Source organism: Hermetia illucens, chromosome 5 (genome assembly GCF_905115235.1).
Source record: "Hermetia illucens chromosome 5, iHerIll2.2.curated.20191125, whole genome shotgun sequence".
NCBI lineage: Eukaryota > Metazoa > Arthropoda > Insecta > Diptera > Stratiomyidae > Hermetia > Hermetia illucens.
In genome coordinates, this window is record NC_051853.1 from 43,831,951 (window position 1) to 43,852,041 (window position 20,091).

Here is a 20,091-nt window from a genome sequence, read left to right on the forward strand (position 1 = left end):
GAATTTACACGTAGACTATGAGGTGCAGGAGCCCGAGCTTCGCGTTTCAGGATAACTTTCCAAATAAAAGTAGCACCCGAAGTTAAACTGCCAGTAAATAAACAAGAACTACACTACCAGCGCATTAGACAACCTCAATATCGGTGAAAAAAACAATCGCACGAATGGATAGATCCCGTCGTGGGAAACAATACAATCGAGAGGACATTGTGACACTTAATTCTTGAATTCAATAACCTTTTCCGAACTTTCTTTACGTGCAACCAAAAAGAAAAGCAACTGTTTACTTTTACCCTCAGCTGATTGATGATCCCAAAATCTAAATTTATTCATCCAGCTGTTCGCTTCGCAATCCCCAGTTTGTGATATCCACTTTAGCCAAAGCCATACCTACATGCATACCTGTACAATGGCTTAAACCGGCTTGGCGTAAGTAAAATTTGATCCCTCACGTGTCATTAATGCAATATCAACGCGTGGAGCCGTAAGTCTCCGGATGCGAGTGCCACGATCGAGAGGGAAGATCCACGACGGATCGCAACCCCGATCATGGTTTATTCTGCCTCAGATCGGGATTGAGGCGCGACCTATGAAGTTTCCTCCCTTCTTTGACATCCCTAGGCCAGTATTTTAGAATTGAATTTTCGAGTAAGGGCAATATCCAAAATTGAAACACCGGAGAGACGACGGGGATAGTTCTTTCCTTTGGATTTTAGAACTTCTGCGCCAATTGATACAGACGAGTTCACAAGATTTCTAATAATCACGATTGAAGTCTTTGGACAATTGTTCGCAATGCCAGAAGTCAAATCGCGAACGATACCAGCATTGGTGTTGAACTAATTACTTCGAGTCCTTCCAGGTTTGGCACGCCTGCTGGGATACCAACTCCTTCGGCGCCTTTAAAAGCATACGCAACTCTCTCTGCTCCAAAGATGCGCTTCCAGAGTCCGGACAGGGGCTGCTTCTTACCACCAGATGCTCCCGCGAATAATCTTCCGAACGTCACCTGTCGTCTTCACGGCTGTCTTCCCGCGAAAAATCAAAGCTTTCCCTCTCCAGATGGTCCCGCGCGAAAATTTTTCGAACCTCACCTCCTTTCTTCCAGCTATCTCCGCTGCCAAATCCAAAACTCTCTCTATTGTCACCCGCCAGTCCAGCTTTTCACCAAGGACCGCTCCCCATGCCGCTACGTTCGCCTTGAACTCTGTTGAGTTCATGTTGTAACAACATGCGCGTGTGCCTGCGGATGTGGCAAATCATTTTCCTCTGTCAAGATTAATTCGTCTGAATGCATTCAATAATGTGCAATCTGCGGCGAACACTAGGGTAATTGCAGATTATGAAATGCATTATTTGAGCAAATTAATTCCGAAAGAGGCGAATGAGATTCGGCTCCCATCACGAAGCCGCGGTCACTACAAACTTAACAAAACTTTTTGAAGAACTAAAGTTCTAGGGGAAAGGATCTATTAGGAATTACTGCTCAATATTAACTCTTCATGCATTTCTACTTTTACTATGGATTCCCATGACTGAGAGGAATCATAAGACTTAAACTGAAACTATTTTCAATGGTATGAGATATGGCTTCTAAAACTGTTGTAAATTCAACCATTCTTCCATCCATTGCTTCACAATTGAATACCGGTTTAACATCAATCATCAATTCTTTTATTAAGGGTCATATCCTTTCACATTTATACAGATATTTACACTACAATGCTCACAAAGGCATTCTCATAGCTGCGCAACAACAGAATCCCTTATAGATGAAAATCCTGAGAATGGAAAGGTGAAGACTTAAAGTGTTTACTGAAATTCCATAGAATCCCTACTTAGATATCAGATTTGCATTTTGAATAACTAGAATACGTATTGATACAAACATAGTTGTGGCTCTTCGAAAATAGTTTAAGAGCTGCGCTAGGAGCTTCAGGAACGTAACTAAGTAAGAGGGCGTTTTCATTCCCAGCTTAGGCCCGTATAGTATTAAAACTAGCACATTCTCAAGCGCTCCACCTTTCACTATATCTCATGTGCTCCATTCCATTCTCATTCCAGAAACAAAACTAAAATGAAGGAAATTCTCAACTTGCACATCATCCGGGATCGCCTCAACATTGAGAAGATTCGCCAAAGGAATCAGAATGCCGTAAGCACACTCCACCCTACATTGAACTAATTTACTAAATGCCTATGTCCTGCCCAGACTAACTTTTTCGGTTGATTGATTTTCAGATCGCCCAAGTGCCTACGTATGCAGACCGCAAATATTTGTACTTCAACATAATAACGAATGGCGACGGGAACGAGACCGTAACCGTAGAGGGTGGTGGTGTTAATGCATCAATCGTCCAGGGAGATATTGCCCAAACAAATGGATACATTCATATAATTGATAGAGTGCTCGGCATACCATACACCACAGTCCTCGGAAAACTCAGTACGGATCCAATGATGAAGTAAGTACCAAGCTGGAATTATGTTATTTGTGTTCGATTATATCGGAAATACAGCACGTGTGGAAAGTTTTTGTTACTAGAATTTAGGAAGACAGTGGGGCAGTAGTGTATCTGTCCATCAACGCAAGGACTACTTTCAATACAATTAGAAATTGAATCGATACAAAGATGTTCTGTTGTGTCTATGTTAAGCTTCTTGTTTTTAATATCGGAATAAGAAACTAAAAAAATAATTTTCTTCCTTAATTTTCTTATAACTTTTATTATTAAATTATTATAAATGCTCAGTGGAAATTTAAAATTCAATGGTGGGTTTTTGGTTGGAGTGTTTGACTCCTGCAATTACTAGGGCTGACGAAGAATGGACATTTTAGCACGGAAACCCAAACCAGCTCTATAAATTTAAGCTAGTCGCAGTTCTCCGAAAATGGAAAATTTGAAACAAATACTGGCTTAAATACGCCAGTGGTCTTTCCCAGTGAAACTACCCTCTATCACCAGAACCACCGTAAAGTACAGGTGTGCTTTCTTTTTCCTCCTGGCTTGGAAGTATTCTACTCACTTTATTTTCCGGCTATATCACTCCAACCAGACTACCTTGCAGATTTCCCTACGTACTCTTCGTGATCAGGACACCATGGGTGTGAGGACGATTAGATGAAGGGATAACAAGCTCTTTTGGTATCCTCTATGCTTCGTGAAATTTCAGTGTATTTTTCCACACTTTCGGTTCCGCTTGTCGGCAAAACTGGCTTTTCCTTAAACATTCACTTCATGGTCCTTCTTGCCTTCAATGTCCGTTTTTCTCCGAGTTTCATCTAGCTTTCTTCTTTTATCTGAGAGGGGAAGAAACATCTTCCAGATCCTCCGAGGCTTCATAATCTGGGATAATCAAGTAAAATATCTCTTTCAAAACTGTTGAAGTAATCGCGGTATCTTCCATATCCTGTGGGAAACTTGACAGGGTTCTTATTAATTTCCCCAGGCTTTTGGTGCGACCACCGTTTGGGGCAAGGATCATCCTTTAACTCCGCCAATCTTTAACTGAGTCTCACTGAGATTGTCACTGCGCTTCGCCCATTTTTAAAGTTTGGTGTGGAATAATACCTTATTCCTCATAATTTTATCTGCCAAAATGTCCATTGACACCATTCCGATGATAAATGCTGCATCATCCCGAACAGTCTTGAAAGCAGAATGCAGATTATTTCAAAACGCAGTAACTTTTTGACTATTACGTATCCTAACATATATAATGTGCTTCCCCAAACTAGTAAAGCAAAACTGGATTCAACACTTTAACTATAGGCAACCTCTAAGTATACACCATTCTTTCTAAGGTCCTTAATCATTTTTACCAGGAACATTTTCCAACAGGATCTTTTATCTCAAATTTACTCCAGATGCTGCGTAAAATTTAGCTTTTTCCCTCTCATTACTCGTAAAAATTTAATGATTGGCATGAAACGACGATGTAATTCCCATTTTTTCTCTCACTCCCACTTTGTGATAAGTATCGCTTCCGCTATTTCTTCCGCGGGTGTCTATTCAGTGGTTTCCAATCACGCTTTAATCACGCTGATTGTTCCACGTAAGTCTTCTCCTTCTTTAAACTTTATTCCGTTCCAGATCGAATTCACCATTTTTCTTGCTCATAGGCTTGATCTGTAATTAAATGCTTCTTGATGAACATCGGGAATGCCAAGAAACGGTTTTGACATACCTGAAACACTTCAAACTTTCTTCTTCGGATCGCGATAGAGCAATTTACCGCGCACGAGTTCGTCTGGTACTAAGTCTTGCCGCAAATCATACCATATGAGTTTGTGTGAAATACAGTTGCCTTCTATAATCCAGCAATGCAATATGGGAAGGGCAATACTGCTCATCGTGTTTCACCATAAGTAACCCACTATAAATTGGGGAAAGGGATCTTCCTTGAGCATCCGAATTAAGTGACCCACCAACCGCAGCTTATTGATCCGACGTGACGTAGTATCGTTCATAAATTTCATCGTTATATAGCCTATAGACCTACTGTAAGGGGCCAAAAATTCCTCGGAGGATTCTTCTTTCGAAAAAGTCTAAAGGTCGACAATTTTCCTTGCTAAGAACCCAGTTCTCCGATAAATACATGAGGACAGACAAAATCATGGTCTTGCACAGTAAGAGCTTGGACCCTATAGTGAAATTTTCGAACGCAACATATTGGTGAACTGAAGTAGCCTTTTTTGGCTCCCAACAATCATGATGTTATCGATTGTGATTTTCGATTCCAGATAGGAGAAATTACCAACGTATCAAAATGGTGGTTTCCAATTTTTGGTGTTCTCAGTTGACCAGCCCAAAACTAGTCCAAAAGCCCGTCCGAAGCTAACCTAAAGCAAGTCCAAAGCCAACCCGAAAACACTCCAAAAGCCAACCCTATGTCACCCCAAATCCAGCCCGTAGCCAACCTAAAGGAAGTCCAAAACCAGTCCAGTACTCGGCGTCGGCATCGAAAAATGTCGCTCCAACTTCTACTACGAAGAAAGCTAATGTTAGGTGATGCTATATTTCAGCATGATATAATGATTATAATGGGATGATACTAGGTAATAGGATGATGCTTGGTATTGGGATGATGCTAGGTAATGCGATGATGCTCGGTAATGGGATGATGGTTAGGTAATGGGATGCTGCTAGGTAATGCAATGATGCTAGGTAATACGATGATGCTTTGTAATGCGGTGATGCTTCTTGGTGCGGTAATAGTAGATGATATTGTAATTGTTGGTGATGGTAATGTAATATCATACTTTAAGGTGATATCACTTTTGTAATATTACATATATCACCTACCCATCTCTAGTGCATGTCGGGATATACTACCCTTCACATCGATATCGTCAGTACAGGCCAATAGGTGAGTGAACTTGAAAGCCAATTCCAGATGTTTCTCAGAAGAGTAAAAAGTTTATCTCAAGGAAAAACACGGGATTCACACCCATGTCGTATTCGCAGATGTATATAAGGGAATGAATAAAACCTGCGAACCACCGTCGATCATGCTGCTTTCAGGACTCTCCTAATGCATCTAGGACACTACACTAACTACGAATCGCCAGAATACCTTGAATATAATATATCACTCTGCTCCACGTGCCTCCGCTTTCTAACATAGTCTTAATTATTTTCCCGGAAACACTTGGCACCCTTCCGCTGACAGGCTGCCACCTTCTGCAGAAGAAAAAGGTGTGACAGGCATGATCCACCACATCCTCGTGGTAAATACAGTAGAGCCGCCGTGATTTCCCTAGTGCGTGAAGAAGGTCAGACTGAAAATCACGATGATCGCTAAGTAACTGAGTTAAGTAATTCAGAGGTAACGTCATCGTACTTTTTCGATTGAACCACGACCCATACGTCTTTTATGACATAGACGTTTCATCTACCATTCGATTCTCTTTTCCATGATTGCAGTAACGCGCTGGGAATGCGAGCTCTCTCTTCACAAGCCCGGCTTCCTTATTTCCCCCACCTTTTTCGAGGTATATGTATAGACCTCCGTTTTGCAATATGGGGAACGATCGGAGTAATTCCTGCTATTACAACTACTGCTAGCTCCAATAGGCAGGCGCAACTAGCATAATTCCTGGTCATTGTACTTACATTAGGCGCTTGCAGTCTACGGCTGTTTAGTGAGGGCGGCAGTTGATGCTTCGGAACTGTAAAGAAGGGCGGACTGATCTGCACTCATCAGCAAACAACGCTTACTGGATTAAGAACCTCCGACAGCGCCACAACTTTCCAGCTGCAGGGAAAAACCTCCGCTGTCAGACGTTCGTTGAATGTGCTGAGTAGCAAGTTATACTTGGATACGAGTTTTAGCTTTCCCCACGAATACTATCCGGTCTCAGTGGTTTAATATTGTGCTATATCGTGAAGAGTTAGAATTCCTCCTCCCTCTCATCGAAACTGTCACCTCGAATAGGATTGACAGAAAAAAATACCTGCACGATTTGCTTGACTTTCTCTGCTCCATGAAACAGGATGATCAATTTTTTTCATAATCAGCTTATACCCTTATAGCTTAGCCCTTTGGCAAACCGACGGGATCGGGTTTTGCGCAGCTCCTCTTCGCCGGTGTTCCATGAGTTTAACTGGTGTGTGACTCAAGCTCCAGGAGTTCCTCTACCTTCTTTATACCATTTTTGACAAACATCAAGATGTTTCGTTAAACGATGGTAGCATCCTTCATTTTCCGTAAGATCGCTCGGCACCTCTTGAATAGTCTTCCTCACTTTGCCCTTGCTTTTCAGATGAGGTGCATCCTCTGTAGAGAGATCGCTTACATTTCCACTCAGTTCGTTTGTCTTTTTTCCCAACAAGTGAGTGTGACGTAAATTGGACCAAGTCATCTTTTCTCGTGGTTCAACTTCGAGGTCGGTGAGGTCTTTCGTTTTAGTCGTCAGCACTATAGCCTTCCACGGTACTACTCCCTACCTCACTACTAGTTCCTTTTTACTTTTGTCACCATTGCACCATTGCAACTTTGCGTTTCTTGCAAAAAGATTTATATTAGAAACGCCCATTTGAGTTGCAAGCAGCGGTGAACGCGTTATATTGTTGCTGCTCTTTTGTGTAAAACAAAACCTTATTAAAATCGGTTTACTGTCTTTCTGTCTGTTTTTTCTTTAAGAGGTAGAAATCTTCAAAAGATATTGGTCTGGACACATCAATGTGTGGGATTTTTACCCACTAAAACCACCCCCGACTCGCACCCTGCCCCGCGGGACCACCCTAAGGCATTACATCACGGGGCGGAGTCAGCTCATTCTAGTTTAATCACCTTTCTTCTATACGCGGCGTACGTGACCGCGTTTTTCTCCTCTCCTCTGCCTTGCGCAGTTTATTGTAGATAGATGCGATCATGGAGTTGACCGCATCCCAATTCTCTTATTGTGCTCCATTTCCGCCACCAGATTTTCTGGTACCAGCACCTCTCCTAGAGTCTCCTCTCAGACAGTGGAAGAATACATGCTCTGGGTCTTCTGGCACTCCATTGCAATTTGGACAATCGGGTGAGGTCTTCAATTTAAACCTGTGTAGGTATTGGCTATATCCTCCGTGCCCCATGAGAAACTGGGTGGGATTATAATTAATCTCATTGTGCCGTCTCTCCAACCACTCCTTGATGGCAGGAATAAGCCTGTGAGTCCACTGACCCTTTCCCGAACGTTCCCACCGCTCTTGTCGTCTATTTATGGATCTCTCTCTTCTCAGCGTTCTTCGTTTGCGATAAGGGAGAAATTGTCTTCGCATTGTATATATTCGCCATCTCATCTGCCAAGATGTCAATCGGCATCATTCCAGAGATGACGAATGCTGCATCATCTGAGGCAGTCCTGAAGGCAAAGTATACCCTCAGGGCTGTCCTCCTGTAGACTGCACTCAGTTTGTTAGTGTTAACTGATATCCGCAACGCCTCCCTCCAAACTGGGGTCGTATAGAGCATGATGGAGGTCATCACCCTGGCTATAAGCAATCTACAGGTGTGATGTGGCCCTCCCACGTTCGGCATCATCCTCTCCAGGGCCATACTAGCAGTGGGTGATTTATCGCGAACATACTGTACCTGTTGCTTATAGCTGAGCTTCCTGTCTATCACCACCCCCAAGTATTTGATGGTCGACTGGGAAGTGATGATATGATTCCCGATTCTAATAAAGGCGTAATTTCTCTTCCTGCACTTAGTGATGAGGACCGCTTCTGTTTTTTACTACGCAAGTGTCAGACCAGAGCTCTCTGGCCAATTTCTAACAGCACGCTTGAGTATAACTCATCATCTTCGAGATGCTTTGCGACAACAACCAGTGCTATGTCGTCAGCGTAACCCACCAATGTGGCCTCCCTCGGAAGGGGAAGATTAAGTACATCATTGTACATAATGTTCCACAGTAGTGGGCCCAATACGGAGTCCTGCGGGACACCCGCGCAAACAACATACTCCTGGGGTCCGTCTTCAGTGTCATTCCAGAGCCTCCTTCCAAATTTGGTTCGAAGGTGGAAACTGTGAACGCTGACGCACACAGTGAGTTACATTAGTCTACGTGGAATTTAAGGGGGAGCCTCCATTTATTCAAAAGAGGGGTGGACAATTTTTTTTACCAAATATAACCATGTAGGGTATCAAATGAGAGGTCTCGATTAGTACTTTTCACAACTGGTCTCAGTTTTGACATTTAATTCACAACGGGGGAGGGCGGGGGCTGGAAAAGGGTCATTTGTTTCACAGATCCATTCTCAGAACCTACACAAGCGAAAAATTTGAAAATAATCAAAAAGCTGCCACTTTATGATGCCTAGGCTCTGAAATACCCTTCATACTGATATCTGATTAAGTTAAGAATAGTATATTACTATAATTTTTAGTAATTGATTGTAAACCCTCCCTTAGATCTCTCCTAATCAGTGTGGTGCAGTAATATAGGCTATGGTATAGAGCATGATGCTACCAAGCTTGGTGGAAATCGCGCTATTACTAACAGAGTTATAATAGGTCAAAATTGTCGCTTCTGTGCAAATTCTAAGACTTTGGATGTCAGAAGCACCCAGAAGTTGATATTCTGACATAATATACGCCGATACATTACGTGCTAGGCACTAATGGGACCAATTTATGGAACTTATTACCGAACATCTTTAACATGATTCAACAGAATATGGATAGCCATTAACGTTGAAAGGAGTTATCGACAGGACCCCGACGGAAAATGAAGGGTCAGGCATAAACGGCGGGTAGAGGAGGAATCGTGTTTCCTTCTAGGGAACAGAATCAGAAAAAAGGGAAGTAGATCAACTCACAGAAAAGATTTTGCAGAAATTGCGTATCCCTTGACAATGGATTTTGGCTTTCCACGTTTTCCTATCCACTAAAAGAATAGTATTAAATCAAAAAAGCCAAGTCTTTTTTGTTTTCGTAGGACATGAATCCAAATTAATTCCGTCATGAGCGTTATTAGCCCCCATTATAGGAATACTTTCTACCATTTATATTGAGTTGTTTCATACTGTATTTCACGTTCCTGCTTTGAACTCCAGGACTATGTCTTGCAAACATTGTTTATCTTTTTTCTTGAAATTGGGTTTAAACTCTTGTGGCCACAGCACAGGAAAATTAAGTAGGTTACCGTAATTAGTAATTTAGTAAATAGGGGGATAATTCGCAAGTAGTTAATGCAATTTACTTGAATAGCTGGTTATCTTCTGTAACAAAACCAACATGGAATATTTTATCTTTGATACAGGGGACTGAAGTTATCTCCTCTGCGTTTCAGCAGAGCTCGGATGTGGATTAAAGTTCCAGAGCGCCTTAACAGAACGCAGGAGATGCTACTAAGAAACTTACTTAGCAACCATCTGTTAAAACATTTGGAAATATTTTCATATGAATATTTGATAGAGTTTTCCTGAAGATTTCACGTTACATCTATGTTACCGTGGATCTTTCATAAAAGCAAATTTTACATCTAATTAACGAAGTTTCATGCAACAGTGGATTTGTATCGCTAACATTCGTTCGATGCAGGTGCTTAAACACCTTAATCACGACATGGATAAGTTTTGAACTTCACACTTCATTTCAAAGTCATGGGGAGAAATACCTAATGGGATAAAGTGGAATAAAGTCAGATAATTCATTAAGAGGATCATGTATATTTTAAGCCCGTGAATCTGGCATAGAATCGCTGTTTGAAGGGGATGTATTTGCTTAGTATATGTTTCTATAATTAATTCTTGAAAAGGTTACGCGAGTTTTAAGTACCGGAAATTCCATTAACTGAAAGGATTCCATCTTTTTGGTGAACTTGGGATATCCAAGGTGCTCGTATAGGGTGTGATGTGAATACGGTCGTAACAAATTAATGGAATAAGTTGTTAGGAAGTAGGTCAAAAGTTAAGACCAGATTAACAACTTAAGAGTAAGCTTTGGAGAATATTATTCAGTGTGAAATATATTTTTAGGATACCCTCATCCTACTCCGTACCTTGTCCACTGGAAGCCGCCGCTTCTGAATTTCCATATTTGATATACCAGTGATTGTACTTTATACTGGATAGTCTAAATTCTGATTCAAATTATTTCGCCAGATTGTAAAGGTTTCTATGCAATGCGTGGATGCCTGTGTCCATGTTACTACCATATGTATCAAAGATTCTCGTCCAGGCAGGATTCAGCCAAATTTGTGGAACAAAGTTACCAAGAAATTACCATGGAGTTGTATTAGCTCAACTTAGGTCATATTTCAATAAAATTTCCTGATCCTTTTCATGTGTAGAATGTAAGTAACCCTGGTAAGCGAGATCTACTAGTTTGTGGAGCATATGGATAAACGATGCGAAAAATTCTTCTTAAATGCGATATTTTGGTATTGGGGCTTATGCATCTTAGGTAGCCCGAAACCGTAGCAGAAGGGTTGACGTTCAGCCAAGCAGTTTTCGATGACCTGCCAGTAACTCTAACAGACCTAATGAGACCTAAAAACTGAATCTTCCAAGTAAGGACTTTCTGAGTTATACTGCATGCAGAACGGTGGGAAAGCCCGCTTTCTCCAAATTTTTGCCTTTTTACAATGAATGAAAAGTTTGCCTCTATATTTCGAGTTTTAATTCACGACGTAGTCATTGGACTAATTCGTCTTCTGTTAAGGAATGTTTTAATCAATCGATGGAGTACAACTGTTGAAATACCTAGTCGAGGGCATCAAAATCCAAGTTCAAGGAAGAGTGATATAGTAGACATGATCCGCTGGTGGTAAATAGTCGTTATAGTCCAGATGTACTTCATGTTCACAAGGATATTTCGTCATATATGTCATCATGGTTGTGCGATATAAGTTCCGGCAGCACCCGAGTTGTAGATTCTATTCGAGACAGATTGACTATATTCCAGTCTTCCAGGAATGTCTCTCAATTCGTCTCGAATAGAATCTACATCGTGATGGAGACATCCGGCGACTACATCCTGCTTGGAAGGAGTATCCCAACCCACAGAATCCTTTTTCATGGTCTCGTATCGTCATTAGTCAACGTTTTGATAATTGTCGTTACAAATTCCTTCTTGTGCTTTAATATTATTTCGCTTAGTTTTTAAACAGGGACATATCGACTGTAGACGTTGGAATAAAACATTTTTTGAGGTAAATAGTGCACCTGCAGGACTTTCGTCCAACTGTTACCAAAAAATCAAGATTCCCATTGGGGGTTTTCATAAGCTGCAGATGGAAGCGAGTAAAAAGCAAGTCTTCATCATCATCACCAACAACGCAACAACCGGTACTCGGTCTAGGCCCGCCTTAGTAAGGAACTCCAGATATCCTGGTTTTGCGCCGGAGTCCATCAATTCGATATCCCTAAAAGCCGTCTAGCGTGCTGACCTACGCCATCACTCCATCTAAGGCAGGGTCTGCCTCGTCTTCTTTTTCTACCATTGATAATGCTCTTGAAGGCTTTCCGCGCTGGGTAATCCTCTCCCATACGGATTAAGTGATCCACCAACCGCAACCTATTGAGCCGGATTTTGTCTACAATCAAACGGTCGTGGCATCGCGCATAGACTTATTCGTTATAGAGGCTGCGGAATTGTCCATCCTCACCTAGGGGGCCAAAAATGGAGAATTCTTCTCTCGGACGCGGCCAAGAGTTCCGAATTTGTCTTGCTAAGAACCTAGGGCTTCGAGAAATACATAAGGGTATTTTTTGTACAGTAAGGGCTTTGACCCTATGGTGTTTCGAGCGAAATAGTTTTTATAAGCTGAAATGGGCTCTGTTGGCAGCCAACAACGAATCTTACACATCTCAAAATGAAGTGGTTATCCGGGTTAGGTATTTTGAAACGAAACCCACGACCCGTCATCCTGGGAAACTCCAAGAAAGATACAATAATACAAGTTTCAAATTAATTTGATACCACGGAAGCGATTATGCAAATGTACAACTAATCAGCAATCAGATTTTTGCCAAAAAGGGGGGGGGGGGCAATATAGACTCAGATCACTATCTTGTTGGCATGGTGCTCCAAGCTCAAATTATGACGACACCTACAATCCCCTCTGACAATCAGATGAGAGTGAATACTGAAGCCATCCACAAAACAGCCCTCCGCGACACCTATAACAGGCAAATGGACGCCGCAATAACCGCAGTCAACAGAGGTCCGGGAGATGAAGCATCAACAAATGATCTTCACAACCTCCTGAAGGACGTTATCATTGATACGGCCACAAAGATACTTGGCCCCAGCCGCAAAAAAGTCGGAACGGCTGGTTTGACGATGAATGTAAGCTAGCTACGGAAGGGAAGAATGCCGCACACCGTGTAATGTTACATTCTCAAAGAACGCGGGTACGCGCAGAAACCTATCACGAACTCCGCCGAGCGGAGAAGCGACTTCACAGACGGAAAAAGGAAGCCTGGGATTACCAACAAGTCTGTGAACTCGAAAAGTATAAGGAGCAACCACACCAGGCGCGGAAGTTTTACCAAAAAGTCAGCAGGATGAACCCTTATGCACCTCGATGTTCATCCCGCCGAGACAAAGAGGGAAATCTGATTTCCGACAGAATGGGCACATTGGAGCGATGGGTTGAGTACTTTGATGAACTACTGAACAACCAGAATATCGGCGAGTTGGAGATCCCGCCAACTGAAGACGACGGACAAATACTGCCACCAACAAGTATAGGAGAAACAGTCCGTGCAATTCACCGGCTTAAAAATCATATGTCGCCAGGAGTCGATGGAATTACAGCCGAATTGGTTAAATATGTAGGTGACCATTTACACCAAGTGGCTCATCAACTTGTGCTCAAAGTTTAGGACAGTGAATCAATGCCTAACGATTGGAAACGAGGCATTATCTGTCTCATACATAAAAAGCGAGCTATCACATAGTGCAGCAATTATAGAGATATCACGTCGCTGAGTACCATCTTTAAGATATTCTCCTCTACCTTGCTAGGCCGGATAGCCCCATACGCCCAAAACATCATTGGCCCATGCCAAAGAGGCTTCACTCCAGGCAAATCAGCAACAGACCACATTTTTTCTGTGTGGCAAGCGATGGAAAAACTGTTGGAATATGGACACTAATTGCACCATCTATTCATCGACTTTAAAGCCGCCTATGATAGCATAGCCAGGGTAAAACTACACACGGCCATGTGAGAGTACGGTATCCCGACGAAATTGATAAAACTGACTAGGCCGGCCCTGACCAATGTGCGACGCCAGATAAAAGCAGCAGGATCACTCTCAAGACCATTCGACATCAACAACGGTCTACGACAAGGGGATGCCCTATCATGCGTTCTCTTTAATCTGGCCCTCGAGAAAGTGATCCGTGATGCTGAGGTAAATGCAAGAGGTATGATTTACTTTAAATTCACTCAACTACTGACCTATGCTGACGATATCGACATCATGAGGAGAACGACCCGAGACGTACAAACTGCCTTCATCCAGATCGAGCAGGCGGCGCAAGAAGGCAAGACAAAGTATATAGTGGCAACGTCAGCACCAAAAACCAACCAACCAACAACATCAAACCGCACTGGTTAAACGGGAAGAATAAAGATAGGAGACTACAATTTTGAGACCGTTGATAATTTCTAGGGTCGAAAATCACAACCGATAACAGCTACGATGATGAAATCCGCGCACGGTTGTTGTCAGCCAACAGAGCCTATTTCAGCCTACAAAAACAGTTTCGCTCGAAACGTCTCACCATAGGGTCAAAGCCCTTACTGTACAAGACAATGATCTTGCCAGTCCTTATGTATTCCTCGAAGACTTGGGTTCTTAGCAAGAAAAATTGCGAACTCTTGGCCGCGTTCGAGAGAAGAATCCTTGGAAGAATTTTTGGCCCTCTACATGAGGATGGACGATTCCGTAGCCTACATAACGACGAAATCTATGAGCGACACCATGACTGTCCGGTTGGGGATAAAATCCGGCTCAGTAGGTTACGGTGGGCGGATCACTTAATATGGATGAGGATGATCCAACCCGGAAAGTCTATAAGGGCAATATCTATGATAGAAAAGGAAGACGAGGCAGACCCTGCCTGGGACGGAGCGATGGCGTAGGTCAGGACGCCAGATAGCTTTTAGGGATATCGAATTGATGGACCTCGGCGCAAAACCGGGATGTCTGGAGTGCGTTATTAAGGCAGGCCTAGACCGGATACCGGTTGTTGCGCCGTTGATGATGGTGAATACCAATGCAGGCTTACAAACCCAATGACTGTGGTCTTAGTAATTGGAGTAGTTGGAGGTTAAGTGTCTTGACAGTAAGGAAACATGCTTTATGGGAGTATCATTCGCTTGCGGTTCACATAGTTATTATGAACTAGTTTATAAGAAAGTGTATGCTCTGTTAGAATGCAGATAAAAGCAATCTCGCTGATGGTTTACCAGACAATTATCAAATAAGGGTCCGATTTTAATATTTGCTTCATTATTTGATAAATTGGATTGCCTTTCACAATATGGAAAGCATCCTCCTATCCCATCTATTCGAACTGAAATGTGTATTCAACCTTACTTGTGTTCGCATCCCCTGATTACTCAGACTAGGAGAAAATAGGATGCCTTAATTGATTCATTATAGCACGGTAAACATGCGATTAACACGTGTTGTTCGTTAAACGTTAGTGTATTTCTGCGAATTTACTCCCATAAAAGCCCAAAATTAATCTGTTAGCAATAAATCGACTGTAATTACTTTTTATCCATATAATGAAGCTTTCATTCCCTACAATTTTCGTACTTGGATTACGTTTTATGCCAAGAATTAAGGACGAACTAATAAAAATTGAAGATTTACATTTACAAAGATCCAATACAATGAATCCTGTCTTTTATGGATTCTTTATGGTGCTACGAAAAAAAGTGGAACATCATTACAAGGTAACCCAAACTCCTTTTCGACGGATTCTATCCAGATTGCTTTAGTCATTGCCGTCTGTTTGCTCAGAGACTTTATAGTACAGAAGGGGTTGAGGGAGGGTCGTCAAGCTTAGTGTAAGGATGCAGGCGGTGATTTATTGCTTTTCTATGGTCTGGATTACTTTGATCCCCAATAGCTTTGGATCCTCCATTTCTGATTATAATCCTTTAACAACCAATCAATCAACATTGAAGGAAGGGTACTATTCTGCGTTTTTTCTGCTGGAGAGGATAAAGATCGGGCTTAGATAAATCTATTTAAATTGTGCCAGAAATGCCATAAAGTACGAGTAGTTATTATTTTAAGATTCTGTGAATATTCCCTATAACCACATTCAGAGCGGAAAAGCGGATTGACTCAGAGTGGCGGAAACATTCATTTAATGAATGCAAGCAATATCTGATGAACGTAATATTATCCTTTGGACGTTTAATGGGTTTTAGTCCTAATTGCAATAAATCAATTAAAGGTAGAGTCAATATTTCATGATAGTGATGATGGGATATTTTATACCCTCCAATAAAAACTGACTACTCCACGCAGGCAAATTGATTAGAATGAAATTTTCGATGTTATCGAAGTTCGAAGTTGGACGATAGAACGATGAGTGAAGAACAGAATTAATAAATGATGGAATGCAATATCCTGTGCCGACTAATTGAATCAGTTGCAACTTTCTTTGTTTTGTACATTTCCAACCGAGTGGCAATTTGCTCTTCATTGGCTGTAGTGGACGGACGTGCTTTCATTGGGTATATTAAATAATAATAAAGGCAAAGGCATTCCTCTCTAAAATGCTAGTGTACAGAGCCATTCGGACGTAGGGTAATTGATTATTAGTCCTTAGTCCTTTGTCATCGAATTGCACGGAACGTGGTTTGTGATTTCTTGGCTCTAGAGAATTTGCATTGTGTTTTCTTATGCAATTTTAAAAACAGACAGACAAACAAACAGCCTGCCACCGAGCCAGAAGAGCGGCTCAGAGGGCGGTAGGTAGAGTCGATCATAAATTTGGTTATTGACTCAAAAGGAGGAGTCCATGATATAGAAATAGTGGAGAAAAGTTTCTCCCCAACTGGCCCAATCCGTTATTAAGTGCATGGCGGAGTCTAGATTCTTTACCGCTTTCCTGAAAACATTTGGCAAAGCCTCTTCGCTCTGAGAGGCATAAACGCCAACGCGATATTATACCATCACACACCTCAGTTACACGCTGACGCAACTAATCTACTTTTCCCACCGCTGTTCCCTTCGGCCTGTGACCTCCTTCTAAAACCGAATGGGAATATTTCCTCCTCGAAAGTCACCCAAACCATCCTAGTTTTTATACATACAGAACTCCTCCGATTTTCCTTCCCTCTGTTTCCTAAATTGAGAAAGCCTAGTGGTCGCACTGAGTACAATACTTTTCTTTTCCGACAAAATATCCCTCTCACCAACACACTATGATATGTCAGGTCGACGATCGAGTCAAGTTTTGGTGGTCCCGGAATACCCTGTCCACGGGTTAAACAAATATTATAGGGTTGTGGTCCCTAACACTCTATACCCAACACTATAGAACATCTCCTCAATTTATGCTATTCTTGCACTAGGAAAAACGTAACAGCTGTCGATATACTAGCTACTAATATCTGCCCTTGCAAAATTGGCTCTCGAGGATATTGTTGTTTCCTCTGTGGTTCCCATCGAGGCGTGGTCAGATGCATGCAAGTAGCGCTACCTGGCTGAAATTAATTTACTTCTATACGAGGAGACCCACCAATAACGAGAATTGGGCTGTGGTAGGGAGGGAAAGTGGGGAACCTGTTGTTTGACCAAGTTTCCGTTATAATAAAGCCATCTGAGTCAGTGTTGGAAGTTCAATAGCTGTTAGTGCGTTGATTCACCCGTGGGAATTGTTTTCGCAAAACAACTTTCCATTTCGCCGAAAATGTGGCAGATTGTCGAGAGCAAGGCGTGATTGCAGCCAAATTTGTCCCTCACCTTCCCACAGACGGGCAAAGAGAGTGTCGACTTCAGGCATGCTGTGAAATTCAAAATCAACCCAAAGGGGGCCCCGATTTTTTTCTAAGGTGATTACTGATGACGAAACGGGGCACTATGGGCACGACCTCAAAACAAACCAGAAATCAAGCCAGTGGAAAGCTCTCCAAGTGAATTTCAACATAAAGGCAATGCTCATTTGTTTCTTCGATTGGGTCAAACTGTCAACAGGAAGTTATGTTTGGAAAAAGATTGAAAAGATTGAGGGAGAGAATTCGGAAGAAAAAAGCAGATCTTTAGAGCACAAGCAACTGGTTTTCCATTATGATAACGCACCAGCCGACACCACCATCTCCGTTTTTGACCAAAAACGGCATGGAACCAATTGTCCGCCTCCTCCCCCCGCTTCCCTACTTACCAGATGTAGCTCCCTGTAATTTGTTTTTGTTCCGCAGAGAAAGCGTTTTGCCACTGTGAAGGAGGTAAAACACAAATCGCTGGAAGGCATAAATGACATACCGAAAAGTGAATTAAAAAAATGTTTTCAACAATGGAGAGATAATTTAGAAAATATTTTAAAGATAATCGAAATTCGGTGTACAAATATTAAAAGATAAAGAAGTTATGACGAATTTCATGTTTTGGATCGCCCATCGTAAGTTTGGTACCTTCCAGAACCCATAGCGTACCAATCGTCCCCATTCTCTTTTGCCTTGCACAGCATTCATCGTGGATCTCGAGTGAAATCCATGATGAGTTTATCCTGTTCAAAAGCACTGTCTGCAACCTATCATATTGGCTGGTGCATGCTGCTGTAAGATGGCCAAAATCAATGCACTTGAAGCATCTCCTTAGAGATACTTGCTCCCTGAGTGTGCACATAACCCAACCAAAGCTTAACTTGCCAGGGTACTTGAATTGAAAATAAATATTCGTGTATATCCATATACCTTCCTCATTATTTTTATGATACTCGATTATATATAAACCCACATAGATATTCTCCTGAGGAGTAACCTCTTCTTGGGGAGCGAGGACTCCACATGTGTGCCCAAGAAATGTAACAGATCTCGTTCTCACAAAAATCTGAAAAAAATCACAAATATGCATTCATACGAAATCTAGGCCTAAAAATACACCCCATTCTGATATCTGCTTCAATAAAGTTAATAATAGTATATTACCTTCTTTTAGAAATTTACCCGAAAACTCCCCTTAAGTTTATGCCAGAACTACAAAATTTGGTACAGTTATAAGTAATAACATAGTGAATAATTGTGGATAGTTTGACAAAAATCCAACTATTATTAACGAAATTATCATCATCAACGGCGCAACAACGGGTATCCGGTCTAGGTCTACTTTTATAAGGAACTCCAGACATCTCGGTTTTGCGCCGGGGTCCACCAATTCGATATCACTAAAAGCTGTCTGGCATCCTGACCTACGCCATCGCTCCATCTTAGGCAGGGTCTGCCTCGTTTTCTTTTTCTATCATAGATATTGCTCTTATAGACTTTAGTAGTGGGATCATCCTCATTCATACGGATTAAGTGACCCGCCCACCGTAACCTATTGAGCCGGATTTTATTCACAACCGGACGGTCATGGTATCGCTCGTAGATTTCGTCGTTATGTAGGCTACGGAATCGTCCATCCTCATGTACTCGGTACTCCGACTTGTTCTTTCAGAGTTGCCCTCAATGTCGAATCTGATTACTCTGTAATCCGACGTAGAGGGCTCATCCGACACCCTTCAATTCCTGACTATCCCTTTTATCAGAGCATTCTTTAGAATTATGTCTAGTACCTCTTCCTTAGTGCTGGTCACGGATGTTGGAGTCAATTCAAGAAGGTAGTCATCTCTTCGATTGGTGTCCCTGCTTCCCCAGACTTTGTGATGGGCGTTGGTATCGCAGCCGACGAGAAGTGGTTGCGCCCTCCTCCCACAATAGTTCACCAGTCTAGCGACTAGCTCCGGTGGGATCCGGATGTCGTCTCCTGGGAAGTATCCCGATACCAATACTTCCTCTCGAGTGTTCCCCTCGGCTTTCAGTTAGGAAATCTGAAAGACATATATTTTAAATTACGTTTAATAATGATGCAAGCTCTTGGTTTTTCTGCGAGAGGAGTTCCAATCTTCTCCTTGAGGCTTGCCCTTGCAATAACCCGGAGCAGCTTTGGCATGGTGGAGGTTTATATGGGCTATCTTAGTGCTGGCTATTTGCTCCGTTATTGTTTGGAGTTCTTCTCCACTGTCGGAGTATCACCCTCCTCCTTGCACGTCGCTGGGCACCCTAAGTCCTAGAAGATCTAGGTCTAGGTCGCCCAGCTTCTGCTCTTCACTGGGCAGCAGGTTTACTTCCCTGATTGATCCAGTCCTTTCCGCCTCTATGGCCCCCGATTTTCCTTCGGTAGCCTTGGTAAGTTTTCCAGACAATGTCTCCTCCGGCTTTTCCCTGTGCACGTGTACAGGTATGTTGCCAAGTCTATAGTTGATATGGTAACTCCGACGTTCGATTGCCTCCAGGGATGGTTGGCCCACTCCGGTCGTGAGGAGTCTACCCGTGCCCTCCACCTGAAGACTCTCCAAAATCGCGTGTGGAGACCCTCATTCTAAGCGATGAGGGGGTAGTGTGCTAAATCGCGC

At 42.3% G+C, this 20,091-nt stretch overlaps 1 protein-coding gene across 11 annotated transcripts in view; it reads left to right on the plus strand.

Moving 5' to 3' along the window:
* The window catches only part of LOC119658317 (fasciclin-1), a 385,465-nt gene that overhangs the window by 332,737 nt on the left and 32,637 nt on the right, over nt 1-20,091 (plus strand). For all 11 annotated transcript variants that reach the window (XM_038065651.1, XM_038065642.1, XM_038065646.1 and 8 more), the window contains 2 exons: nt 2,065-2,155; nt 2,242-2,465. In XM_038065651.1, the coding sequence (XP_037921579.1) occupies nt 2,065-2,155; nt 2,242-2,465 (315 nt within the window). The remainder of the gene's footprint in view (nt 1-2,064; nt 2,156-2,241; nt 2,466-20,091) is intronic.